Raw genomic sequence first — 24,167 nt, forward strand, 5'->3', positions numbered from 1 at the left:
GTATTTATATTCCATTTGTTGCACTCATTTAATATGATGGCAGACCTATTTTTTTTTTTAATAAAGAATATATGTTTATCTAGTGTTCTAGTTTAATCAAAACTCATTTCTGGAGTGCTGAGAAGCAATAAATTTATTTCCTTAGATTCAAGAAAGGAGAAGCTGGTCTATAATTTACTCTGAAGGAATATCATTATAGTGCTAAGTGGTAATCAGTCACTTCTGAGATGGCAAAAGCAAACTGGATGTTTTTCCTTTTCACTGTAAATGGCGATTGCTTTGATTTCACATCGATTAATTAATTAGCTTTAGAGTTCAAATGCATTTTATTTGGCAGTAGTTTTTGCCAATTAAAAGTAGTGGTTTTATTCCACCTTGGCTTTTGTTATTTAGAGCTCTTTATTTCCCCTTACTGAAAAACACCAGGAATAACCAGGGCATTAACCTAAACAGATGTCCTGTAACAGATGATGTGCATTTAATCTCCACATAACCAGGAATAATTTCTTTCCCCTTCTGAAATGATATCACCAGATCCGGTGTGAGACATTCAAGCATCAGCACAGAAAAGAATATTCCAGCAATGCCTCTGTGGCTGGTGCTGCTGTACTTGGAGTCCGTGTTCAAAGCTCTGGCTGATAATGTGGAATTGTCCATTCGTAAAATGAGCTCCAGAAGTCAGCAGAGAGAAACAAGAGCCAGCTTGAAGTGCAGAGGGAGCATTCAGGCAGGGCTGCTACAAAAGGACTGTGTTCTGCAGCCTCAGAAATTCAGATCACAATTCCAATGTTCTCCTGGTAGCAATCGCAACTTCCTATCTGGGTGCTTTTCCCTAGTGATAAACCAAAGCCTACCTTTGCCATGAAAGTTTTTCTGTGTATCTGGAGGGAAATGTCTGGGGACTTCATCAGCAATGCATTAGGAAAAAGAAAAAGGAGAAAGAAGAAAATACAACAGCATACAGGATTTTTGTGTTTATTTCTTTCAACAGGCTCCAAATTCAAGTTTGGTATGACGCATTGATTTTTCTACAGTTTAATCTTTCTTTAACTCAATGCTGGCTGCTTTTCAAAAGCTCAGTAGTAATCACCAGCTGGTCATCCCAGCTAAGGACAAATGATAAAATAATCCTGCTTTCCAAAGAGATTTAATTTAAAGAAGTTGTAAAAATTCAGTTATCTGAACTCAAGGGTGGTTCCAGGCTTGAAGTTTTGTTTCTCTGGCTGTGGAACACTGCCTTCCTGCAGGACAGAAGATACCTGTGTGCATACAGTAGGACACCCTGTTTGGAGCAGGGCTTTCTGGCAAAAGAGACCATCGTTTTTGTCTAGTGTGAGTCACTCCTTGGCTTTGGTACAGCTCCATGGCTTCTCTTTTGCATGGTGATCTGGTCACTGCATTAATGGAGCGGGGGAAAAAGCCACACCAGTGAGTTAAAAACACCCAAGATGTGGATGCAGCGTCGAGGGAGAAATCAGATGTGTGGCATCAGTGCTGAATGAGTCTGGATGTCCTGGGAGTGCATTCCCTTGAGCATTTCCCAGGATACATGTTTGGAGAAGACAAGTTAGACAACTCTTTTGAGACAGCTCTTTAAATTTTGGAAGCAGACAGCATGTACTGATACACCACTGCTGCCAGATTAAGCCACTCAGTAGATTATTTTCTTACAGATAGCACTGGTTTTAGCAGAAGTGGAAAAACTTTTGGGTTAGTGCCATCTCTTTTTTACCCGGTGTTCTGGACATATCTGCAAATGGCACTAAACATGATGTCACTTGAGGTCAGAGATCTGTCAAGTGTGCAAAAACTGTCTTCTAAATTCAAAGATACATTCATAAAATACCACAGATCTAACTTGTCTTTTTAAGATGTGGAGTTACAAAATGTTTCCTAGCTACTGCACTGAGAAAAGCTTGATTCAAGTGTTAGAGTGTCCATAAGTAAATCATGAGTAGAGTTGTGTTGAGAAATACTCCATAAAATTCTTCCTTTATTTCTTGCTAGGCTTGTAGCTGTACTGCTTTACTCTCAGTGGATCATTTTCTTGAGAAAAAGAGAGAAATGAGAATTAAGCTGATAAGGAATTAAATCTGCTCTGATTGGGGAAGCTACAAAAATTTTATCTTGAGTGATAAGGTTTTTGTGGAGGAAATGTTCCCATCAGATATGCAAGCCCAAAATTCTATTACATTCTTTGAGAAGCAGTCAGAAGTTGGTAGCTTTAATGAATAATTTTGTTCTTTGTGAGAACGTTGGGGTAATTTTGTTGTTTAATGACATTGCACTGATTTGAAGTGGTGCAGGACATAATTTTTCTGCTGCGAAATTGGTTATAATTGAAAAATGATTGACCTTCAAAATGCTCTGCAGATGAAATATTTTGATCTAATGCTCGAATAGCAACTTGCAGATAAATCAGCTGGCTCAGACCTCCCAGCTCCTGGGCACTGATGTGTGCTGAGGTCCTGTCAGCTGCTCAGACCTGGACTCCTCTTTGAAATGCCCTGCTGTCTTCAGCTTGCTGATCTCAGATGAGATTTCTCGTTCCATTTTCTTTTTTCTGTTCCAAGGCGTCTCAGATCTTTGTTCATGGTGGGTTCTGTCATACACTAGCTCATGCTGAGGTTCTCAACTTGACCACTACTGAAAGGGGCACAGCTCTAATCTTTAGGGCTTTGATACAAACAAGTCTGTCAAGCAAATGCCCCCTGGACCAACAGGCAAAAATTCCTCAGGGAATATATTGCAGAGTGTTTATTTTTGCAAGTGATAAACTATCTGGTATGGACCCAGAAAAGGAATGAAACAACTTCTAGTTTCTTTATGATGTTGGATTTTTTGGATAAAAAAGCTTGTGGTTATTTCCCCTGCCTACCTAATATGTTGAAAAATCAGGGCTGATGGTTGAAGTTAAAAGTACATAAGTGCATTGCTCATAGTATTTATTAATAAAATACAGATTGGCAATGATCATGTTCATCTTCTGAAGAGCAATACTTCATCTTTTACTAGTCCTAAAACTCATTCAGTCTGTGGTCATAAAGTTCAAGGCTTGTACTGAAAGCACATGGAAAATTTAGATAACTTCATTCACCTTGTGCTGCTGTGTTAGTGACATGATTTCTCCTGAGTGCTATTCATTTGCATTTATTAGAGTTTTAAAAACAGTGTTTCCAGCTTGTTATTGAAGCACTAGTATGTTAATGCTAATAGTAAAAGAGAATGATATTTAAAGATGGATGTCAAATTTACAGCAATTTTTTTCCCTCAGATTTTTCTTGTACTGCTAAATGTTACAGTTGGATCTGAATTTGTTCTCTTTAAGGTTCTGTGGCTGTCACTGTCAGTGACTTTTCCATAGAATTTGTTTTCTCTAGAGCAGAAAGGATGCTGGGATTTAGAGCTCTTTGTTTCATAATTTTGATTAATAAAAATGTACTGTCATTGTGTTTATTTTCTATATCCTTTCTTGTGAAATATTTTCCCCATGAAGTCAGTGTTCAACCTGAAGTTTTTTCCTCTGTCTTTGGAACCACAGGACTCCCTCACCTCTGTTTATCTTGTGCTACATTTCTTTTAAGTGCTTTGCATCTTCCCTTGCTAAATGCTGTTTAGTAGAGGGATTCATTCAGATTTCCTTATGCAGCTATCAAGGAGAATATTATAAATTTAAGTGCTTTGACCTTTTGAATAATTTGAGGAGTTTGCACTAATTTCTTTTAAGAGTAAGGCTGTCCTTTATTCTTCTTCAGTTCATTGTTTTGTAGGAAAAATTTTAGAGATCGGAGGTAGATGAGAAATTGAAAGCTTCTAAAATGCTGGGGGAGGGAGTTTTGTCAAAAAGGGTGGGGGAAAGTTGTGGTGTGTAACTCCAGCTCCCTTTGTCTGGTGGTCACTCACTGAGATTTACAGTCAAATTGTGTTTGCCCTAAATAGTTCATTGCATACATCACAGCAGCCCCTTAATAAAACCTCTGTGTAGGTAGAGGAGCTGCTTCCATAGGGGCAGGGGGTTCTCTTGGTCAGGGTGGGGTTACAGCATTAAAGCTGATTTGTGTGGTAGATGGGCAGGTCAGTGCTGCCAGCCAGCTGGAACACCGTTGAATCCACAATTGCATTTATTTAGTCTCTTAAAATAACCTCCAGTGAACGAGAATATAGGAAGAGTTTGGAGATGATGATTTTGTTTTACGTGCTCTAGTTGAAGGTATTGAAGTATATACACAAATCTCTAAATCTTAAAACAAGCCAAAGGTTTGAGCACTGGAGAACTTTCGTATAGTCTGTAATATTAGAGGTCATGAAAATTTTATATGTATTTTTTAATTATATATCTGCCTTATTCTTCTTAAGCAGTAAAATTTGTCTCTCTAGTTTGCTCTAGAGATAATAGATTAGGTCACTGGTCCAGGAAAGGGGAAGGAGCAGACTCTCAGGGGCACAAGTAGCATGTACGTTCAGGAAAGAGCTTTTCAAATTCAGATTTCAAAAGGGCTGTGAGATTTTAAAGCTTAGCTCTTCCCCATCTCAGCAGTATTTCCGGATGAAATATTTTGCAGTTTCAGAAGAACAGGATCCTTAGTAACCCTGTAGTGGGTTCCTTGGCTGATGCCATCTTTTCCAAATCATGGGGTTTTGACCACTGAAAATCCCCACCCTGTTCTCCATTTCTGGTCCTGAGAGGGAACCTCCAGAACCAAGGTACTCAGCACCTACTATTCTCCATTTGAATCTGGGTTTCCTCCAGAGATGATTATCCTGTATCATTTCCAGGGATTCATCCATCTCGTTCAGTGCTGGCTGTTCAGACGTAGAATTTGAATTGTCAAGTCCTGAGCCAGCCGTGCATTTAGGGATTTAATTGTACTTAATATTTTCATATGAGTGAGTCTGATACGCTTAAAAAATTGGTGTACAGTAACTGAAGCAAAACAGTCTAGTAAAGTATTTAAAATTAACAGGGTAGCATATATGTCCATTTTTTTAGTCTTACTATAACTGTTGACTTACATTTGGTTTATGTATGTTGTATATTTTTTAAGCCAGTTAGAGATGTAAATTTTGATAAGAAAATGGGGCCAGCTAGCCCTTTCTGCTGAGTTTTGCTTCTTTTCTTATTCTTCAACATTTGTTGTTTTGCAGTCACAAACACTCCTTTAATTGTAGTAGGTAGAAAGATAAGGTTCATCTTTTACCTACACAGTCTTGTTTGTAAGCTAAAATTAGTCTATAAAAATCTCATACAGTAGTGTCTGTGTGTGGCAGGGGCAGTAGGCCAAAAAGGTATTACTTTTGAATTACTTCAGAAAAAAGACTACAAGAAATATGATGTTCATTCTGTTGTCTGCCTCAGAGTTTCTTTATTAATACGTTATTCTATGTCCAGTCACTGCTAGGCTCCTGCAGGTCCCCGTGTCAGGCTGTACCATGTGGTCATAGATCCAAAGCATTTTCCCAGTCACCTTTAAAGCTTGAAAATTGTAGGTTTTAAAACCTGGGGAGATTGAAAGGGGCTGAAACAAAAGGTTGCACTTCAGTTGTTCGATTGCGTTTTTTAGATGTATGTACAGTGAGGTGGGAATTTACAGTCTGCACTATAATCTGCAGAAGTTCATACTCGTAATAACACAGGGAACCTCAGGTTGATATTTGATCTGTTTAGGAAAGTTTCCTTGTGTGTTTTAGGGAATCTGGGTTTTCTGTTTGGGCTGTCTGAAATTTTGCTAGAACTCACACATTTCCTTGGAGACCAAAAGCTTGTGTCTGGCTCCCTCCAAGTGTTGTTACTGACAGTTCTCAGATGGTACCGGGCTGGGTCTATGCAGAAATTCTCTCTGAAGTGAGTGTTCTGTTTTAGTCCTACTCTGATGAGTAATAGCTGTCAGGACACTGATACAGGTCTGCTGGGAGGCTGTATCACTTATCTAACACTCGGGATTTTGCAGCTATAAAGTTGTTGTTCTGTTATTCTGTTTTGATGTTTGACTTCTGTCTGCTTTGGCTCATAATTGAGGCAAAAATGAAAAGACAGTGGAGTTCTGGTTTCCAGCTTCTTCAAGAAATCATATGCTTGTGGCACCAGGAGATTTGAACGCAGATATTGCTTGTGACAGGAAAATGTGAAAATAAAATAGAGAGGAGACTTCAATGAAATATTATCTTGTGCAGAAGATAAGTGTAAGATCAGTGATCCTCCAGAAATTCATCTCTCCCAGGACTTGCTCAATATACTTTGCTTCACTGGATGAATTTGTACTTTTTGAGGCATAGTTAGACTTGAAAGTGTAACATAGTTTGTATACAGAAGAAAAATCCTATTAAATGCCAATAGTACATCACTTTTATGTACTCTGTGTAGAGCTTAATGAGTTCAACAATATCCATGTCTTGATACAAGTTCTTCCCTGTTTTGTTGAAGAAGCTGTGGGATTTTCCCTAAGCTAGTTCTGGTCTGGCACCTCATCAAGTTGCTTTGCCTTCTTGTTTAGTTTTATGATTTAACCTTCAAGCACTTCTCCGTGATTCCTGTGATTCTATTTAACCTACAGATTTAATATGGTTGTTATACTCCGGTTATTTAATAATCCCCTGCAGGCACTCTGTGGAATTTATCCTCCTATGAGCCCCTGAAGATGGTCATCATCAACCATGGTCTGCAGACGCTGACCAATGAGGTGATCATCCCCCACTCGGGCTGGGAGAGCGAGCCTAACGAGGACTCGAAGCCACGCGACGCCGAGTGGACAACGGTCTTCAAGAACACCTCTGGCTGCCTGCGGTAAGGCACAGCTGTGGATTGGTTTTTCCACAGTTTCTTGGTTTTTTAAGTGAAGAATTTGAGCTGCTGACTGTTTAGGATTCTAAGTATTCCTTCTAAAATGCCTTGGAAAGGAGCCTTTTCTGGTTTCATACTGTGTTAGCAATTCTGAGAGCACCTTGTGAGCAGGACAGTCCATGCTGAAAGCTAAAGTCAGGAGGATTCCTAAAGCAGTCTGAAAAACCTCAAGTACCAATGTTCCCTAAACAGAGTGCGTCTAATTTTGCTTTTCGTTTGAGAAAAAATAGTTATGCTCCCTTTAAATTTTTCAGCTTTGTGATGAAGTCAGTTGGTTTGAATAAAACAAATAAGGATTTGGTATTATACCTTCTGTTGCTCTTAAATGTACTCCTGTCAGATTTCTGCTGAAGAATGCATCTTCAGAAGGTAGTTCATTTCTGTTTCTTGGGCTTGTGGTCTCTAAATTGCAATAACTATTGCCCCAAATAACTTCACAAATGAAGAAAGTAATGAAAAGTGTTCTGAAAGGGCCCATTACTGAAATTATTTGCAGTCCCACTGGAAGCTGAGGTCCTTTAAGCAGACTCCAGGCATCATAGGGTTTTACTTACTGGTGTCTCATTTCTAAGGGTGTTCTGCAAGAGGAAATTAGTCATGGTGAGGGAATAAAAGGATTATCTCAATGAATATGAGATTCTCCAGTAAGTATAGACAATAAATTGGTCATCAGTAGACTAGCCTAATCCACATCAAATTGTATTAGTATGTGGATCCACTCAAACTTCTGTATTCCAGGGTATCTCTTGGTTTATTCATCAGTTGGGTTTGGGTTTTTGTGTTTGTTTGTTGGGGCTTTTTTATTTTAAAGTAAGGCACTGATTTTACAGGAAACTCAAAAACTTGTGCCCTTTTGGACATTGTATTCTTAAAGCCTACAAAGAAGGGTGAGGAACAGTACTGAGTTGTCAGAGAATTTAGACTTCTGGTATTTCAAAGTTGTCTTCATGCACCCTGAAATGCATCAGGTCAGCACCCACTGAATGGTGTCTGCTTCTGCTGTTGAAGGGGGAAATATCTTTCAGTCTTTTCATCTCTGGTCACTGCTGTCATAGTCAGGAGGGACTTTGTGCTTCCTGGTGGAAAATTTGAAGCTTCCATCAGATGTGTGGCAAGGTGATCTCATGCTTCACTGAGGCTGTCTAAGGTAGATGGGCTTGTGAGAGCAGGGAAAGGTAATCTGGAAAAGGTAATCTGTCCATGTCTCAGCTGGGAGACACTACCTCTTGCACAGGAGCTGGGGAGGGCTGCCTTGCTGTCTCCCCTCTTCGTGCAGTGAGGTGAGTGAAAGCAGGAATGAGACAGGAGCAGGTGAGTGCTTCCTGTTCCCATGTCAGGGATATTACACACGCCTTTTGTAGAGCACTTCCGGATCTAGGGGTCTAAATGGACATATCAAAAGTAATTAACATTAAAACTGTTGGAAATTATTTTGTGTTGTGTGTTGAAATCCTCTGCAGCTCATCTTTAAAAGCAGCAGCAAGATGTGATAGTTAACACCAACAGAGAATAAATTGTTACAGCCATCTGTCTGACAGACATCAGTGTTTAAAAACCCCTTTGCCTACGCTTCTCTCATTGACACAGTAGCTGGTCCTAGAAATTCAATCTTCCACGAATGGAGCTTATTGCAGACTGCAAACTGTTCACCAGTTTGATACTTAATTGGGAGGTTAGGCCTCTTGATGATGTGCCAGCCTCCCTTTGTCCTCTTTGAAAGTGAGCCTCAGGTGTGAGCAACGTTGTCTCCCAAAATAACTGGAACAATCTGTGAGCTTCTGAGGTTTCAGATGTCCTTGCAGTTCAGGTATCTAAGCAGAAGACAGGCATTGTGCATGCAGGATGGCATTAGTTTCAGTATCATTTTTTCAGTTAATGAAGTTTATCAACAGATGTGGGTGAGTTTGTTTCAAACTCAGTGATTCACAGCATGAACTGCCAGTTAATTACTTGATTTTTTTTTAACACTGCTTACTCATCTTTATTTTGTTCTTAATCGAGGTTTCTCCTTTGATAATGTGGAGCCATGAAAACATTCATTTCAAAATAATTAACAACAAGTAATTAAAAAAAGCCCACACTACAATTATTTACCTTTACTTCTTCAATTCCTGGTCCATCTCATTTTCCTTTCCAGTCTTACCCATTTTCCCCCTGTGTAGCTTGTGTCTCCCTCTCCTCACTCTGGGGGTTCACTGGTGTGTGTGCAGGTCTGAGTAGGTCAGGGTGAGCTGATGCCTGATACCAGGTATCCTATCTAGGCACCTTGGCCCAGTGGCCCAGGGTGGATGAAGAGCTGCATTAACAGCAGGGATAGTGTGGTGTGGCAGGCACCTGTGGGATGGAAGGGTGCTTCAGCTGCAGGGTCAGTAACTGGGGCCAATACCTGAGCAAAGATCTGTAGCTGCACCAGGGCTGGGAATTCACTTAAAAGATAAGTGCCATGATCCATGCACTCTGCCCTTGGCTGGAGCTGAGGTGGCTTACTGGCTTTCTGTAGCCCTGATTTACCCACTTGGTGAAGTAACAAAATTCCCTCTGCGATGCTGGATACTGATTTTGGTTTGTGTGGCCACAGGACTTGTACCCAAAAATGGACCTGCTCTTTATCTGTGTCTGATATGGAAAAACATCGGACCTGATAATTTACAAACTGGAAATCAGAGAAGCTGCTCACAGTTTATCTTCAAGAAATCTGCTTTGCCGTGTGATTTTATTCTGGGCTTACCTGGGACACTCAGTGGTGTCCATTCCAGGTTACTGTAGCTGACTACAAACACCCAGAGCCAGTGGGAATCCAAGGAGGAAGAGGCCGCTGGTGCAGGTCTATATTGACTTGTTTATTTAAAGGGGTCCTTCTAAAGTCAAGCCCTCTCCTGTGACTGTGCCCATTGTAGGGATTTTTTGAATCCTGGTATCATGTGCAGCATAGCTGGTGGGTTCTGTGTGCCATCTCACTCTGCACTTCACCTGCCAAAACCTCTGTTCATAGAAATGTTTGGGGGAATCCTTTGTTCCCCTTTGGAAAGTTGGCAGCACAGCCAATTTGCACAGTATGATCTGATAATTAAATTTATTGGCTGCTCTTTTGTTATCTTGCCCACTGAAGTTTTCAGAAACTAGTGCAGGTGATGATAATTTTGACTCCATTCTTATCCTGAGATCAGGAAAAAGATGCTTCCTCTTACCTTGCTGTGTTTCTAAGGGCAGACCCAATATGATGAATAGATCTGCAATATCCATAATCGCTTTACTGCTCCAAATGGTCATGGGCCTTCTGTGGGATGCTGCCTTGGGTGTCATTTTATAAAACAGGATTATTCTTACATTCTTATATTGAAGCTGATAAAAGAAACGTGTGGTAGAAAGCTGGAAAGGAACAGTAAAAATCAAAGCAAAGTGGATTTTTGGTTATGAAGCAGTAGGACTGGGGAGGAAGTAAGGAAGATGTTTGCTTACTGTAGGAGAATCATTAAGGTATGCACAGATGTTCCTTCGTTTCATTTACAATACTAATTTTATGTCTTCATATTGTACTTTATTCTTTTAAGTATGTGGAGAATGTCTCTTCTAGTTACTGCCTTTTTAATTTTTTTATTTTTTTAATTTTTTTTTTTTAAACCCTTAAATCCCTACTGGCATTTGCAATCCAGAAGCATTTGTCTTCAAATTGCACTTCAGGTGAAATAATGGAATGATTTAGTGCATCTTCATGAGGCCATTTCATGATCCTTCCTACAGCTTTTACCCAGACATTGAGGTACTTTAGGAGAAGATTATGAGTTGAGCTCTTGTGGGAAAGATGGATCTGTGGTTCCTGAACACCCAGGCGGTACAGAGACCTTCCCTGGGTCCCCTGGTTTCTCCTAAGGTGCTTCCCTGCTTTGGAGGGAAGTTGCTGCATCTGTGGATCAGAGGACTGTTGCAGTCACATCATCTTGTTAGTTTTCTGTGGAGATACCTACCATGATTCCTAGTTATCTGGAAGCAGCAAGAATTTTAATGGTTTAAAAATTAAATTCATTCTGGGTTTAATTGCTGTTTTCTGCCTAATTACTTTTAATTCTCTCTTGGATTTTTTCACTTATAAGAGGACAGAGTAGAACTTACTTCCTAAATTGCCAACTTTCTAGCCTGATTCCTGTGCTAAACTGACCTGCTGTCAACAAATGTTAAATGAATTAATTTGCATAGCAAACAGATGCAAAGTGCTCCTTTTTCCAGGAGTACCATCTGTAGTTGTAGCATTTCTTGTCAGTTCTCCAAGTACACAGAAATTCGTATTCACAAATACCCTCAGGGTTCAGAGCCCTGGCCAAGGTGTATGAACACAAACAAACTGCACCCACCTGACTTTCCCTAAAAACACTCATTCTTCAGCTGGAGATTGCGCACAACAGCTTGTCCAACATCAGCCCTTAGAAAGGAAAGGGATAACCTGGTGGCTGGAGCTGTACCAGGAGGCTTGAGAAGTATGGATTTATTTGCTGTTGGGTTACTGCACTGACATAATTACAGGCAAAATTAATGGTATAAACCTTTTTGTGGTTTAATTTTTAATAGCCCTGTCTCTTTCTGGCTTTGTTGAGGTTCAGGCTGCTTAAGTGCCTTAAGGGAATCTAGACTTCACTGATCTTCACTCTTCTGTCTTTAATGTGGGACTGGTACCTCAGTGTGTACCTTCCCCTGAAGTTGCTGTAAATACCAGTAGTTCAAGGATTTTGAAATGGTTCATCCTACAGACATCAACTGGGAATAAGCAACTCCTGTAGGTATAAATTAAGGGTTTGGTCCCATGGAATCAAAACCTGAGCGGTTTGGGGTTTGGTAAATGTGAGATAACGATGTTTGAAGACATGGCATAAGGACTCGGTGGATTCAGAGCCAGAAATATACTCCATCAGGTTGAGAAATGATGTAAAAGTATCTGCAGGCTCCTCTTAGGTACTTCAGAGGAAAGATGACTGCCAGAGCTTGATGGTAAATCAGTAATACTTGAGATGTGTCAAATCATTTTTGTATGGAAATATTCTAAGTCTTTTTTCTGAGGAGGACAGAGCATTATGGTACATGCCTGTACATCTTGTCCTGCAGATGTCACTTGCAGTGTTTCAGTCACAGGTAAGGCTGAGTGAGAGTCCTCATGTCTTTATATATTTGTAACACATGTGTGTACCCAGACAAGCCCTGCACATACTGTTTGTAGCAGGAGTGTGGGCGTCTGTGAGGCACCTTGAGGTAGAGAAGGTTTGTCAGGTAACCTGTGGTCTTGTTTGGGCAGAAAAGGTCTCTCTCTTTTTTTTCCCCGAAAATACCTGTATTGAGTGTATCAGTGGTGTTGGTGTGCCTGTTTTTTCTTCCCATTGCTGTGTGCTGAATTTGAGGAATGAAAAGAAGGTTGTCAAAACCTGGTTCTTATGCCCTCCTTTCTTATTAATGATTAATGTGTGGCTTTTATCTGAAGAAAAATGCCTGGGAATTAGAGCTTTCAAAATGCATTACTATCCATCTCTAGATCCTGGAGGCATGATAATAGTATGTGGTGACAGTCACCTAACGTTTGTCCTGTGTGCACTCATATACTGAAGGCAGCCTTCATCTCCAGCTGAGGTGAGAAGGCACTGAGGTGCCAGTCTGTGACCTGCAAGTGCTGCCTAGTGCAGAGCAGGGTGCAGGAGGTGAGGCTCAGGTGACACTGCTGTGGTACTGCAGATGAGCTGCCCTTGGTGTCAAGGGAGCTTTACTCACTGAAGCATGGCAGAATTGAGAAGGTAGAAACTAAAGGCTGGCACCTGAAAATTCACATTTCCTGCTTTCATATCAGCAACCAGTTTGCATTAATACAGAGCCCTCCTCAGCAGCTACACTTCTCCCCATCTCCAAAAAGGGTTCTTAGACAAAGTCATTTGTTTGATGTTCCCTCTTAATCTGTGTGTTCTCCTATCCTAGTTCAAGTAGTCTTTCCTGTGCTTTTGCAGGGCAGTTATTTAACCAAGATCATCTGGAGAGGACTTGTCCCAAAGGTAAATGCTTCACTGTCCCATGCAGGGGAGCTGAGGGCAGATGCTGCCATCTCTGTCACTCATCCGCAGTGCTTGGAGGCCGCTGTGCTCGGGTTGTGTTCAGAGTGGGTGCAGCCTTTGGGAGATGGATGCTTCAGGTACTGGAGCTAATGATACTGTCAGTCTTTTGGTGTGCAACAGGTGCTTTTGAAGTGGACTTCCAGTGAAGGAATAGTTTCAGAAAGAGATAAAAATGGAAGTGAAATTTGCCTGTGAATCTTCACTTTGGGGGCAGCAAGTAGCACGAAAAGGGAGAAGCTTATCTGCCCAACCCAGACTGGAAAAAATCAACTCAAATTAAAAACCCACACAAAAGAGAGGAGTGAGGGAAGGCAGTTTCTTAATTAGCTTACTGATACTGTGCAGGATCACAGCATATGGCTGTCCTGGGGCTTATATGATGAGCAGAGCGTTTAATTCGTGCTAGTAAGGAGCTGTTAGGGTTCCTCCTGACAGTTCCTGATGTTTAGCTTGTAATATAAATAAATTATGCATAGATTTTAGCAGCAGAGACATAACCTAGTTACATGCAACCTTAATGCTTTACAATCATATCTTGAGGTATAAATTTAAAGTTGTGCACTTGCTTACTGCCTTTTGTCATTACTTAGGAATGAATCTAGGTCCCTCCTCCCCTGGCTGTCAGGAAAGGGAATCTACAAATATGTCTGTTGCTGTGGTGGGGTGAAGAGCAGGACTGCAGCAAAGCTCCCTGCACTCACTCTAATGGATGTAGTCTGCTTTGGAAGGCTTGTGAGCCCTGATCCTTTTAAGAGTAGTGCCACCTCTTTTCTGTATTTTTGAGATTCTTTGTCATGGCAGCAAGCATGTGTGATGAAGCAAGCAGAGCCCCTTGGCCTTTCCTGCAGGCGGAGACTGGGATAATTTGCAAGCTAAGTAGCTGCTGGCTATCAAGGAATTCTCGTGCAATGCGTTTCTGCATCATTTTACATTACAGGAGAGCAAGCTAAGGCCCTCCAAGTAGGTCATGCAGGAGTAACCAGTCATTATTTTACTGAAAAGGCATTACAAGCTGTTTTGGGTGTAGAATGCCACAGATAAGAAGGTACAGATGTCAAGTCCATCCTTTGTTAAACTGTACTCTTGAGCTCCAGCCTGTTGGAGATCTCTTGTAGGTGGTGCAGACATGGATATGAGGTGACAGGGTGACCTGTAGATCTCTTGCTCTGTGCCAGTTTTGCTGGAGCACAGACTAAGCTCATAAAGCCCTTTTTCAGGGGTGGCTTTTGCCCTGTCCTTTTGAGCAGTCAGTCAGCTAAACAAAACCAACCACTCTATTTAAATAGGTGGAAGGGTTTGCATCCAAAGAAACTGGGGCTGCTCTGCTGCTTCTCTCTTGGGTGCAACTGGTCAGTGAATGCTGGAATAGAGCAGCAGTATCCACTTGGGTTCCAGGTCTGAACAACTACTACCCAGCTGCTCCCTTACCTAAATCAGCATCAGCAGAGCTTCTCTGGCTTTCTGCACATTTCTCTTGGACTTTCGGCATTTTTCTTCTTTCTTTACCATATTCTCTGCTTGAGTTCTGATTGAGCTGTCTGCTGACAAACTGCATTGTGCTGTGGAGGGCCCTCTGACCAGAGCCACTTGGATCAGGCTATCTTTGTGTCACAGGCAGCTTCTTTCTTTTTCTCTCATTTTCAGAACAATGAACTTTAATACTAATTAAACTTTCTGATATTTGATGTGAACTGAAGTAGGGAATCCATTCTATTTCTGCATGAAATGATGGAATGATTTTTAAGTGTTGTACATTCCTCCTTTGAGACATAGCAGACTTCAAATGCACTTGGAAATAAAGTTCATTTACTACAGCTATTATTGATCCATCTCCTTTGGCTGGCATCCAAATAAAAATTTCTTTATTATGAAGCAGTGTGTGGGTATGGAAGGGTTTTTTGTATAGCAAGGATCCTGCCTGCCAGAGTAGGTGGACAGAACAACTAATAAATTTTAAGCTAGACTTGTGAGAAGCTGGCAGTCTTTCATCAGCTGAAGTATGCAAAACTCAGTGTCTGGACAGCAAAGCCTCAGTGATGGTGCTGGTCACAGCCTAGCAAGGGGTTGGAAAGAGCTCATCACTGTCTCAGCTTCATCTCTTAGCTGTGATTCTTCCAGGGAAAGGTGGAAGCGTTACTAGGAGGATGTCTTGAAAATTTCAAGTTCAACTTCCTATTTATAGAAAAAGCAGAGTCTTCAAGCTGTTGTCTTCATTCCCAGCTAGATCTCTAAACAAAGTGCTTTTTACACCTGCTGAACTGAGGCAGGAGGGTAGGTGTTCAGTAACACTCCAGCTTTGGCTTCATCTGCAGCACGGTGGGATAGCAACTGATGGGGCCCTCCAGCCAAGTGACAGACACAACAGTCCTGGAAATACTAGTTTCAATTTTCCGAGAAGAAGGTGTGTCTGCCTTTATTTTCAAGTTTCTCTTCATCATTAAAAAGAAAACAATCCAAAAGCTCTCCACATCTCCATTCTGTCTGTCAGATTATTAGGGAGAGCACAGAGGGGGCACTGCCACATGATTGCGTTGAAAGAGTGCAAATTAAGTACCCTGTACTTAATTACTTTTAAGTCTTTTCTCTTGAAGATAATTCTGGTGTGTGGCACAGACAGTAGTAACAGCTCACCTCTCCTAGGGATGAGGAATGCCAGCTCTGTTCTGCAGATGTAAATGTAGCATTCAGAATTGCATATTAAGACAACTCTTTGGTGATAATGATAACCTTATCTAAGGTGTGAACAGATTTCTCAGCGCGCTTGCCCCCGTTCTCTGAAGTCTTTAATAGCAACAGACTGCATTCCTGGCCTGATGAGTTTCTATGCTGGTGGGTATTTACTTTTATTTAACATTTACTTAGTGCTTCTTTGCTTTGTTGTTTTGGGTTTTTTTTTCCCAGGGAAAGCACATACTGCAACATCCTTTACAAATTCTCTTCCACTAGTCCTGCCCACAGTCTGGACTCCAAGAATTTGAGGAAGAATCCAGCTTGCTTTTTCTAGATAAAGGCTGGAGATACAAAATCTCTGGAATAAGATTTGTGCTTTACTGTGTTAAATAAATCAGTCATGCAGTTGGTTTCTTTCCTATATACCTGGAGTTACGTAATTCTGTGTTTTGTTTTTGTTCAGACTGTGTATATTTACAAGAAGCACACTGAAGTTTTCTATTACCTTTTGCATTGTGACATAAGAAAGACAGTTCTGTTTTTAAAATATATTTGTCATTTAACAGACTTTTGGAAAAGTATTGAAAAGCAGGAAAGTCAGGGAAAGCAGCAGAGACCTGAGACCTTCCTGGGGGTGAAGAGACAAGGCAAGACAAACAGATTGTACAGAATACTGGGGATGAATGGCAGGTCTCATTTGTTGCTGGTTTGCGTAAAAACAGTTTGGGTAGTTCCCCCTCACCATTCCCACCCTTCTGAATGGGCAGTCATTTTTTTCTTTATTTTCCTTTGTAACAGGATATTTGCTCATCAGCAGAGTCTCAAAAGCCTTGCAGAATTGTTCAAACTTCAATAAGTAGTTTTGACTTATATCTGCAGAGGTTCTTGATTTTAATTTGCCCCAGCAAGAAAGTCAGTGAGATCATTTGTTGAATTGCAGAATCTTGTGGCCATGCCAGTTCTTGCATGGCAGCCTGTTTCCTAAGTAACAGAGTTAGCAGCACCTCAGCTGGGGTCTCAGCTGCCTTTCTGTTTGGTATCTTGTATGAAACACTCCATCTACTGAAAAATTACTTCTAGTGTAAAGCAATACTTGTCTAATGTGTAGAAAAGTTAAATGAAAAGCAAAGCTTTCTACTTTCTCCAAGTCTGGATGCCATATGTTACCTGTCTCCATTGCATGAGTTTCTGGCCAGGATGAGGCTTGTGCATTCCTTCTGTGGAGTGTTGCCCTGTGTAAGGGGACTCCAAAGCCTCTATTAACTGCTGGAATCAGTCATGTTTGTTGATTTCCATCACTCATAGAAGAAGAAGGGTGTTCAGAAACCTTGCTTTGAAAACTTCCTTTGGACAATGGTTTGGTTACATTTCATTCCATCACGTTTAACAGATAAAAGATGCAGAACAGTCCAGGTCAGACGTGAAATGGGAAGAGATTTTTCCTGACTCCTGCCACTGGAGTGTACTGTCAGGTTGACTATTCCATGGCAGTTTCTGTCCTTTTTTATGACCAGTGCCAGCAGTAGCCCACCTGTCCATGTCGTCCCTTTTGTTTTCATCCCCCAGCCCTTCCTGAAGACCCAAGGTGAATTTGATCAATGACTACCAAGTGATGCTTTTCAAGGAGGTTGATGGTATAGTCTTAACATCACAGCAGAAATACAACCTGGCATTTTCTTGGGTTGCAGGGACTTGTGAAGGCAGCTCTGGATCATGGAAGCCAAACTTTGCAGCACTTCTCCCGGGATTGCCAGATGAGAATTTAGTCGAAGCATGCTGTCATCGTTTTCATAGGGTCCACCTTAGTTTAGAGCTTAGAGATGACTGATGGATCTGAAATGCAAATATTTCCATGGGGTTTTGGAGATGTTCACTGCCTTCTGCAGTGTTGGAGCAGCAGGAAGAGCAGACTCATGATGCAGGTGCTGATCTCCCTGGGCTTTGTCTGCCTGAGATCTGCCTGGACTGCTGGGACAGGAGTGGGAGCTGAGCTCTCCCGTAGGTCTGGGGTACAGTTACAGACAAGGAAATGGGGTTTGTTCTTCCATGGCAGGTAAATCCCAAGGGCTGCAGGAAGCTCATTACCCAGGGAGGGAGGACTAACAAAATCCTGAGAGCTGGGTATTTATAGAGCAGATGTTTCTGCATGAGATGCTCATAAAGATACATTTTGTGATGTGCTAGTTAAAATATTAAAACTGCAAAGTTTGATGTCTGGATAACTTAGTCATAGCATTAATTAGCTATTAACTTGATCTTGCAGAGTTTTCATGCTTATTTATGTATGATATATGTGGGAATATTTTCTCGGGGCATTAATTTTCGGTAATTTTTTCTGTAGTTCAAGAGACGGTGAAATCAGCAGGTCACACATACAATATTATGTTTTTTCAGTCATAACCTTATCAGTGTCTACCTTGGTATTAGCCCCAGTACAGATCAAGAAGAAAGCAGGATACACAATACTGTGACGCTGTTCATAACCAAAGTTAAAACTAATTTGGTGCAAGTGTGGTAGCACAAATGAGCCAGAGAAAAATCTGTTCTGAGTGGGCCATAGGGCAAGGAAGGTGTGAAGGTTGAGCTGTTCTGCCTTTAGTCTGCAAGTGTTGCTTCTGAATTCTAACACTCTGAGACTTAATGAGGGAATAAAAAATGTGATACACAGCTCCAGATAAGACCATTTATAGTGCATTTCTGTCACCCTGAAGCTTAATAAGTTGTGTTCCACATTAATAGATGTGCTTGAAGGTGGAGCTGCTATCATTTATTGTTATAACTCCTGAAAGGTATTTCAGAGAATGTGAATTCTAATTTCAGTTTCATAAAGACGTAGCATTAAAATTCACATTTGTGTTTTTGATACAAAAGGATTAGTACAACTGGAGATGGGAAAACAGCATGTAGAATTCTCTTCCATCTATCCTGTAGAATCATTTTAATATCCACTTTACCTGCCTCCTAGCATTCATTGCCAGAGGTGAAGCTGTGTTAGGATTTGAGGAGAGACTTTGTTTATCTGTGCATTTAATTTGTGTTCTTAATTGAAAGCTAATGTGCTGTTACAGCTCACAATTAAGTGCCTTCAGATTTTGAGAGGTCTTTGAGAAAATGTGGGTTTTCCTAGCTACGCAATTAACACAGTAGCTTGCCCAGAATGACCAGGACATGAGAAGGGACCATGATTGATTTGTTAATTACTTGGAGATTGGCAGTCCGTCTAGTTAAAAGCAAAAACTGACTGGATGATCCTGATAACAGAAGGTAATGATGTTGTCCTGAGCTTTTGAGAGGTAACCTTACATGGCTTTGTGGGATTCAAAGACCTGGAAGTCGAAAGGTTGTGTGTGTTATGGTTGAAAAAAGTGCCTTTCAGCTTTGGGAAGAGCTTCCATACAGGTTTGGTCAGTGAGCACTATTAAGAATAATTCTGTTACTTCATTTTCCCCTAAATAAAAATTGGGGGGAGGCAGCATTTCGAAAATTGACTTGAATTTTATATATTCATTGGGTAATGACAGACTGATGCTTCTGCAAGGCTGGGATATCAGTTTGTGCCTGCTTGGGAAGAGACCAAGTTCAAAGGTCCCCTCTGACAGTTTCTGCAGTCACTGACAAGTGTAACTTACAGTGACTCCAAGTAGCCTTCCACTCTGTCTGGTTTCTTCTACCTGTGCAATTCTCTTGTGCAGTGTTTAGAAATTCAAAGCCATGTAAACTGTTGTTCCCTTTCCAGAGGTGACTGATCAAGACTTTGTGCTGAATCTGCTGCACACAGCGTTTTCAGTTTCTGTGGCCATGATACTGCTGAGCAATCTTGTGACTTTGCATGTTTTTCCTAAGGTGGTGAAAGTATCTTTCAGTTTGGAACTGCTGGTTTTGAAATTAAATTTTTGGTTTGCATACTGTTTGCTCTGCAGACTCCAGGCTGGTTTAAGGTAGTCTCTGGACTCACCCACAAAGTAGAGAACGTGTTTGTAGGCATCTCCTTGTGTTCCCCTTTTTGATCAGGCTCAGAGAGTTGCAGATGTGCATTGCCCATGCTTTACTGAGATGTAGGAGGTTTGTCAGTCTATTTGGCCTCCTAATTTTTCATCCAAGGTGATGAGTTCTTAATAATTGTAGTATAAATCAATGTACCTTCAGCTTTGTAGTGAAGGCTACAGGGCTGAATTTTCTTTCAACTCTCTCCTGTCAGGAATGTCAGTTCAGATGGAGCAGAAGCACGCAGAAGACTGAGAGAGTGTGATGGCCTGGTGGATGCCCTCCTTCATGCTTTGCAGTCTGCGGTTGGCAAGAAGGACACGGACAATAAGGTGAATTTGAGTATTGAAACATAGTGGATGTTTGCATTAATTTATGCTGAAGTGTTGCACTGGGATCCAACTTCTGTTTTCTGGTATCAGAAGAAGATCATGCTTGCCTCAGAAAATAGAGTAATTGTCTTCATCTCATCTCTGGTATCTGTGGTACTGCTGATGGGGTATCAGCAGGATGCTGCTGTGTTTCTCTCTATGGCTGGTGAGGGGAGCAAAGGCTGGTTGCTGAGAGAGGTGGGGAGAGTAGGTCTTTATTATCAGTGACATTATTGCTATTGTTCTGCATTACTTAATTGGCATTTATAAGTGCAGTCTCCAAATCAGAATTGAGTCCCATTTGCACAAAGCAGCAAAGGAGTCAGTTCCCATTTTAAAGACTTTATTCAGCACCATCTCTGAAGACTGAAGTGCTTAGACACTAAGAAATGTCTTCAGACCTGCAGCACTTTCACTGTAGCTTTTTTTTTTTTGATGCAGATTTTATTAATCTGTTTTTATCATCTCGTGGCACTTGAAAGTTTATTTATATGCATAAGGAATATCATAAATTTAACCTGTTTAAAAAAAGAGCATACTATTTCTTTATAACACCAGAAGGCTTGTAAAGCATCGTTATTTTATTCTGAATCTCACCATGTGATGGCCTGAACAGGGGAGTTACAAAGCCCTGTTACTTAATCAGGTAATTTTGGAAGTGGATTTTGTAACCACCTGGTGGTTTCCATTGCAACCTACAGAGCATTGCTCTTGTCAGAACCCGATGTGCTGTGGATTAGCTATTACTACAGGACAACATGTGTTCGCATTGAAGTCCTCACAAGGCCTAGGTTTTGACCCAGAGAAAATTTAATAAAATGGGCCCCTTGGAGATTGTAAATGTTGGAAGAACGAGAGAGAGAGACTTGGATTAAAATAAGATCCTTATATGATCATTTTCTGCTGTGTGTTTGATCTTTTGGTGAATTGTATTCTTTATGTAAGATCAAGTGGTATTTTTGATTAGCGAGTTTTCATTTTGAATGGATACTATTTATAAAGCGTTTCACTTTTGGAAAAATAAAATGGGGTTTAGAAGAAGAATGAACTTTAATTTAAGGGTCTTGACTAAATCTTCCTTGAGAGCTGCATGGATTTCCTGGAACAGGTGGCCTTCTTTTTTCAATTTCCCCGAGCCCTCCTCTGTACAATACAATGGTTTGCAGGTAAGGGGTGCAATACTTCGTATAACATCAATTTCTCTGTGACAGTCTGTGGAGAACTGTGTGTGCATCATGCGGAACCTTTCCTATCATGTCCACAAAGAGGTCCCTGGAGCCGATAAGTACCAAGAACTAGATGCTGGTCAGACTACAGGCACAGGAGGCTCCCAGAAGAAGAAGAAAGATGATGCTGGTTGTTTTGGTGGAAAAAAAGCTAAAGGTATGTGCTGCAGAAAGCTCAGACCTGTAAATGGATTTGGGGGTAATGTTGCTGTGCAAGCACATTCATCGTGCTTGTTTAGGATGATGCAGCTTTTGGAGTGTCCTGGCATGTGTTTATCTCCCATGTTGCACCACTATTGGATGTTTGGGATTCTTTTTTCCACTATTGCTGTAAGTTTGTTTGGCTTTAAACAGGAGTGCTGCATGCTGACGGATGACACTGCTGTTGGAAAAAGATGGATGTGCTCTGCCTCTCCTCTGCATTGCTGTGTTCTTGCATCTGTCACCTCTGCTCAGTCCCCTTGCCTGGCTGTGTAGCATGTGTCCCCTTCTTGGGAAGCCAGGCCAGCATGGATCCATCCATCCATCCCCTTGCATGGCACTCCTGCCTGTACATCTTCCATGCCTCAAGACTCTCATACTTGAAAACAAACTAAAAGCCTTCCCTTCCACTCAGCCAGAATTTACAACCTCCCAGTTCAGTCACTATTTCAGTAATTTAAATTGCAAACACGATTTTGTAGCTTTTAATTGTCAGTCACTTTTAGACCTGTTCTCTCCTCTGGGGCATGAGTGTTGCAAATGAGTTTCATTACAAAAGAGGATTAATAGTCTCAGTAGCCCCCCTTCCATGTTTCCTTTACAAAGAGACACTCAAATTATAATCTCTTTTCTTTGTTGTTTTAGAGAAATTACTATTTTAGACTGAATTCTGTTTTCTTTCCTTTTTTAGAGAAATGACTGTTCCAGATGAATTCAGAGATAATAAATTCCATTTTCTGTCTAGGCTTCATTCTCCTCATTCATGTATACGCACATCCTGGCTTATTATTTATAGCCAGGTACAAGGAAGGGTTTTGCCCCTAAAGAACTGATACGGAGTTGTTTGAACTTGATGGACTGTGTGGTGCTCATTACTCTTTGATATGACCTGCACAAGTTATTAAAATATTATGTGTTTCCATATGTGTTAGGGAAGTCATCACAGTGTGAACTTGCTTTTGCAGACTAGTCTGTCATCAACTACATTTAAACTGTTTTAAAATAAAAAATTGATGGGAATCTTGTGAAAGAGGGGAGCGAGCTGGGGGGAACTAAGGAAATAATTCTGCCTGCCTGTTCTCACAGGGAGTGACTAAACCTGCAGTGTGATACCCTTTGGAGACCTTGCATGAGTGCTGACTTGAGCCTGTTCCCCTCCACGTACAGTCCATGTTGTTGCTTTGCTTGAGAGCAACACATCAGTGGAAGCCACTTATAGCCATAAAAGCTCTGAGTGCCCCGTGGGAGGAGGGGAGGGTGTTGTGCTGAGGGGGACCTGTCCTCATCCACTCGATGGCAGTGACCAGGAGCACTCCCAGCTGTGTCCCACGCCAGCTGTCTGCCAGAGCCCACGTAGAGATCCCTCTCCTGGGGCTGTGCACCCGGGTACTTCTGTTCATCAGCTGAAGCACCAGCTCATGTCTTTTGGGATAAATTGGTCTCAGAATCATCAGACACTGGGGATGAGCCTGTGGATTGCAGCAAGCGGTGCAGGCATTCAGTGACAGCTTGGGTTTGGCTCTGTGTGCTCAGCAGGAAATGACAATATTTTTTAATGGTTTTTTTCCACCTTTTTGCAGTGCTTTTTTGAAAGCATGCTGTTCCCCTGAGGGAAATCAACTGGTGATAATGCTGAGCTCACAGCTCATAGGATGTAGATCGGAAGAATAGAGGGTCTCAGACAACTGTTGTGCTTAAAAAGAAAAGTTAAAATCCATTCATAAATGTGCTTTTAAAATCATAAAGAGAAGCTCTCTTGTCTCGCTGTTAAATTTACGTGGATACTGGTCTGAACCTATCTTAATTTTCTCAGTCTAGAACTTCAAAATTGACCTATTCTCTCCTTTTCATGTTCACTTAATCTCACAGTGTTTCCATGTTTCTTTTGTTTTATTTCATGGTCATTGATCACAGCATTTCAAACACTTCTGCAAAGGGCTAGTCATCCTTCTGTCCCCTCAATTCTGTGAGCACCTTTTCATTTAATAAAGAGAAAGAAAAGCTTAAAAAAAAAAACCAAACAAACCAAAACTGTGCATAGAAAGATTGGGAGTTTTTAGCAGGAATAGAAGGGAGAAAGTTAAATACCTTGGTTTGCTTTTTTAATTGATGAAGCTTCTGTAGTCTTGTAATACTCAGGTTTTGAACCTGTTCTGTGAAATTCTACCTCTTTGTGACTGTTCCTTTGTATTTTCTTCATCCTGTAAATTTTTGTTTTTCTTTTGCTGCTTTTCTGGTAATTAGAGGAGTGGTTCAATCAAGGTGAGTCTGCAATATTTTCTTTTCATCATCACCATAACATGCTTTGCTCGGCTTTCACGTGCAAGGCTAAGAGCTGAAATCAAGGTCTTGTTCATCCACCTTCTCCTCTGCTCCCCCAGCGCATCCTCCTGTTCATTTCAGCAGACATGGAAAAATCCTCTGAGGGAGCTCTTGCAGTTTGGTCTTTCCATGCCACAAATGGAAAACACAAGGATTTATTCATTTTTGGAGTAAGCGCAGTAGGGGAATTGCTGAGCAGCTGGCCTGCTAAGCCCGGGAGAGCAGGAACACCCAAGTGTGGGTTGTGTCACTAGTGCTGTCAGATGGAAGGCTCTGCTGGCTGGGCTGGGGAATGGAAGGAGCTGTGAGCTGCAGCACTTGGGTGTGTGTTCTCAGGGGTGCTTGGTACTTTTTCTTTGTGGGCATATGCCTGGGCTGCTGCAGCTCTGTTATTGTCACGCACAGGAGCTGAGTGAAGCTACCTCAGTACCTTTCTCAGGGGCTTCAGTTGGCTGGCTTCAGCTTCTCCTCC

At 41.3% G+C, this 24,167-nt stretch overlaps 1 protein-coding gene across 16 annotated transcripts in view; it reads left to right on the forward strand.

Moving 5' to 3' along the window:
- ARVCF (ARVCF delta catenin family member) overlaps nucleotides 1-24,167 on the forward strand; it is a 247,023-nt gene that overhangs the window by 176,196 nt on the left and 46,660 nt on the right. For 14 of the 16 annotated variants that reach the window (XM_088064814.1, XM_088064812.1, XM_088064813.1 and 11 more), the window contains 4 exons: nucleotides 6,598-6,781; nucleotides 19,790-19,907; nucleotides 21,158-21,329; nucleotides 23,618-23,635. In XM_088064814.1, the coding sequence (XP_087920940.1) occupies nucleotides 6,598-6,781; nucleotides 19,790-19,907; nucleotides 21,158-21,329; nucleotides 23,618-23,635 (492 nt within the window). The remainder of the gene's footprint in view (nucleotides 1-6,597; nucleotides 6,782-19,789; nucleotides 19,908-21,157; nucleotides 21,330-23,617; nucleotides 23,636-24,167) is intronic. The other 2 variants (XM_088064815.1, XM_088064817.1) reach the window with 1 other exon arrangement.

This window comes from Pseudopodoces humilis, chromosome 20, assembly GCF_049639895.1.
Source record: "Pseudopodoces humilis isolate 2021_Gansu_Grassland_sample_001 chromosome 20, ASM4963989v1, whole genome shotgun sequence".
Taxonomy (NCBI): domain Eukaryota; kingdom Metazoa; phylum Chordata; class Aves; order Passeriformes; family Paridae; genus Pseudopodoces; species Pseudopodoces humilis.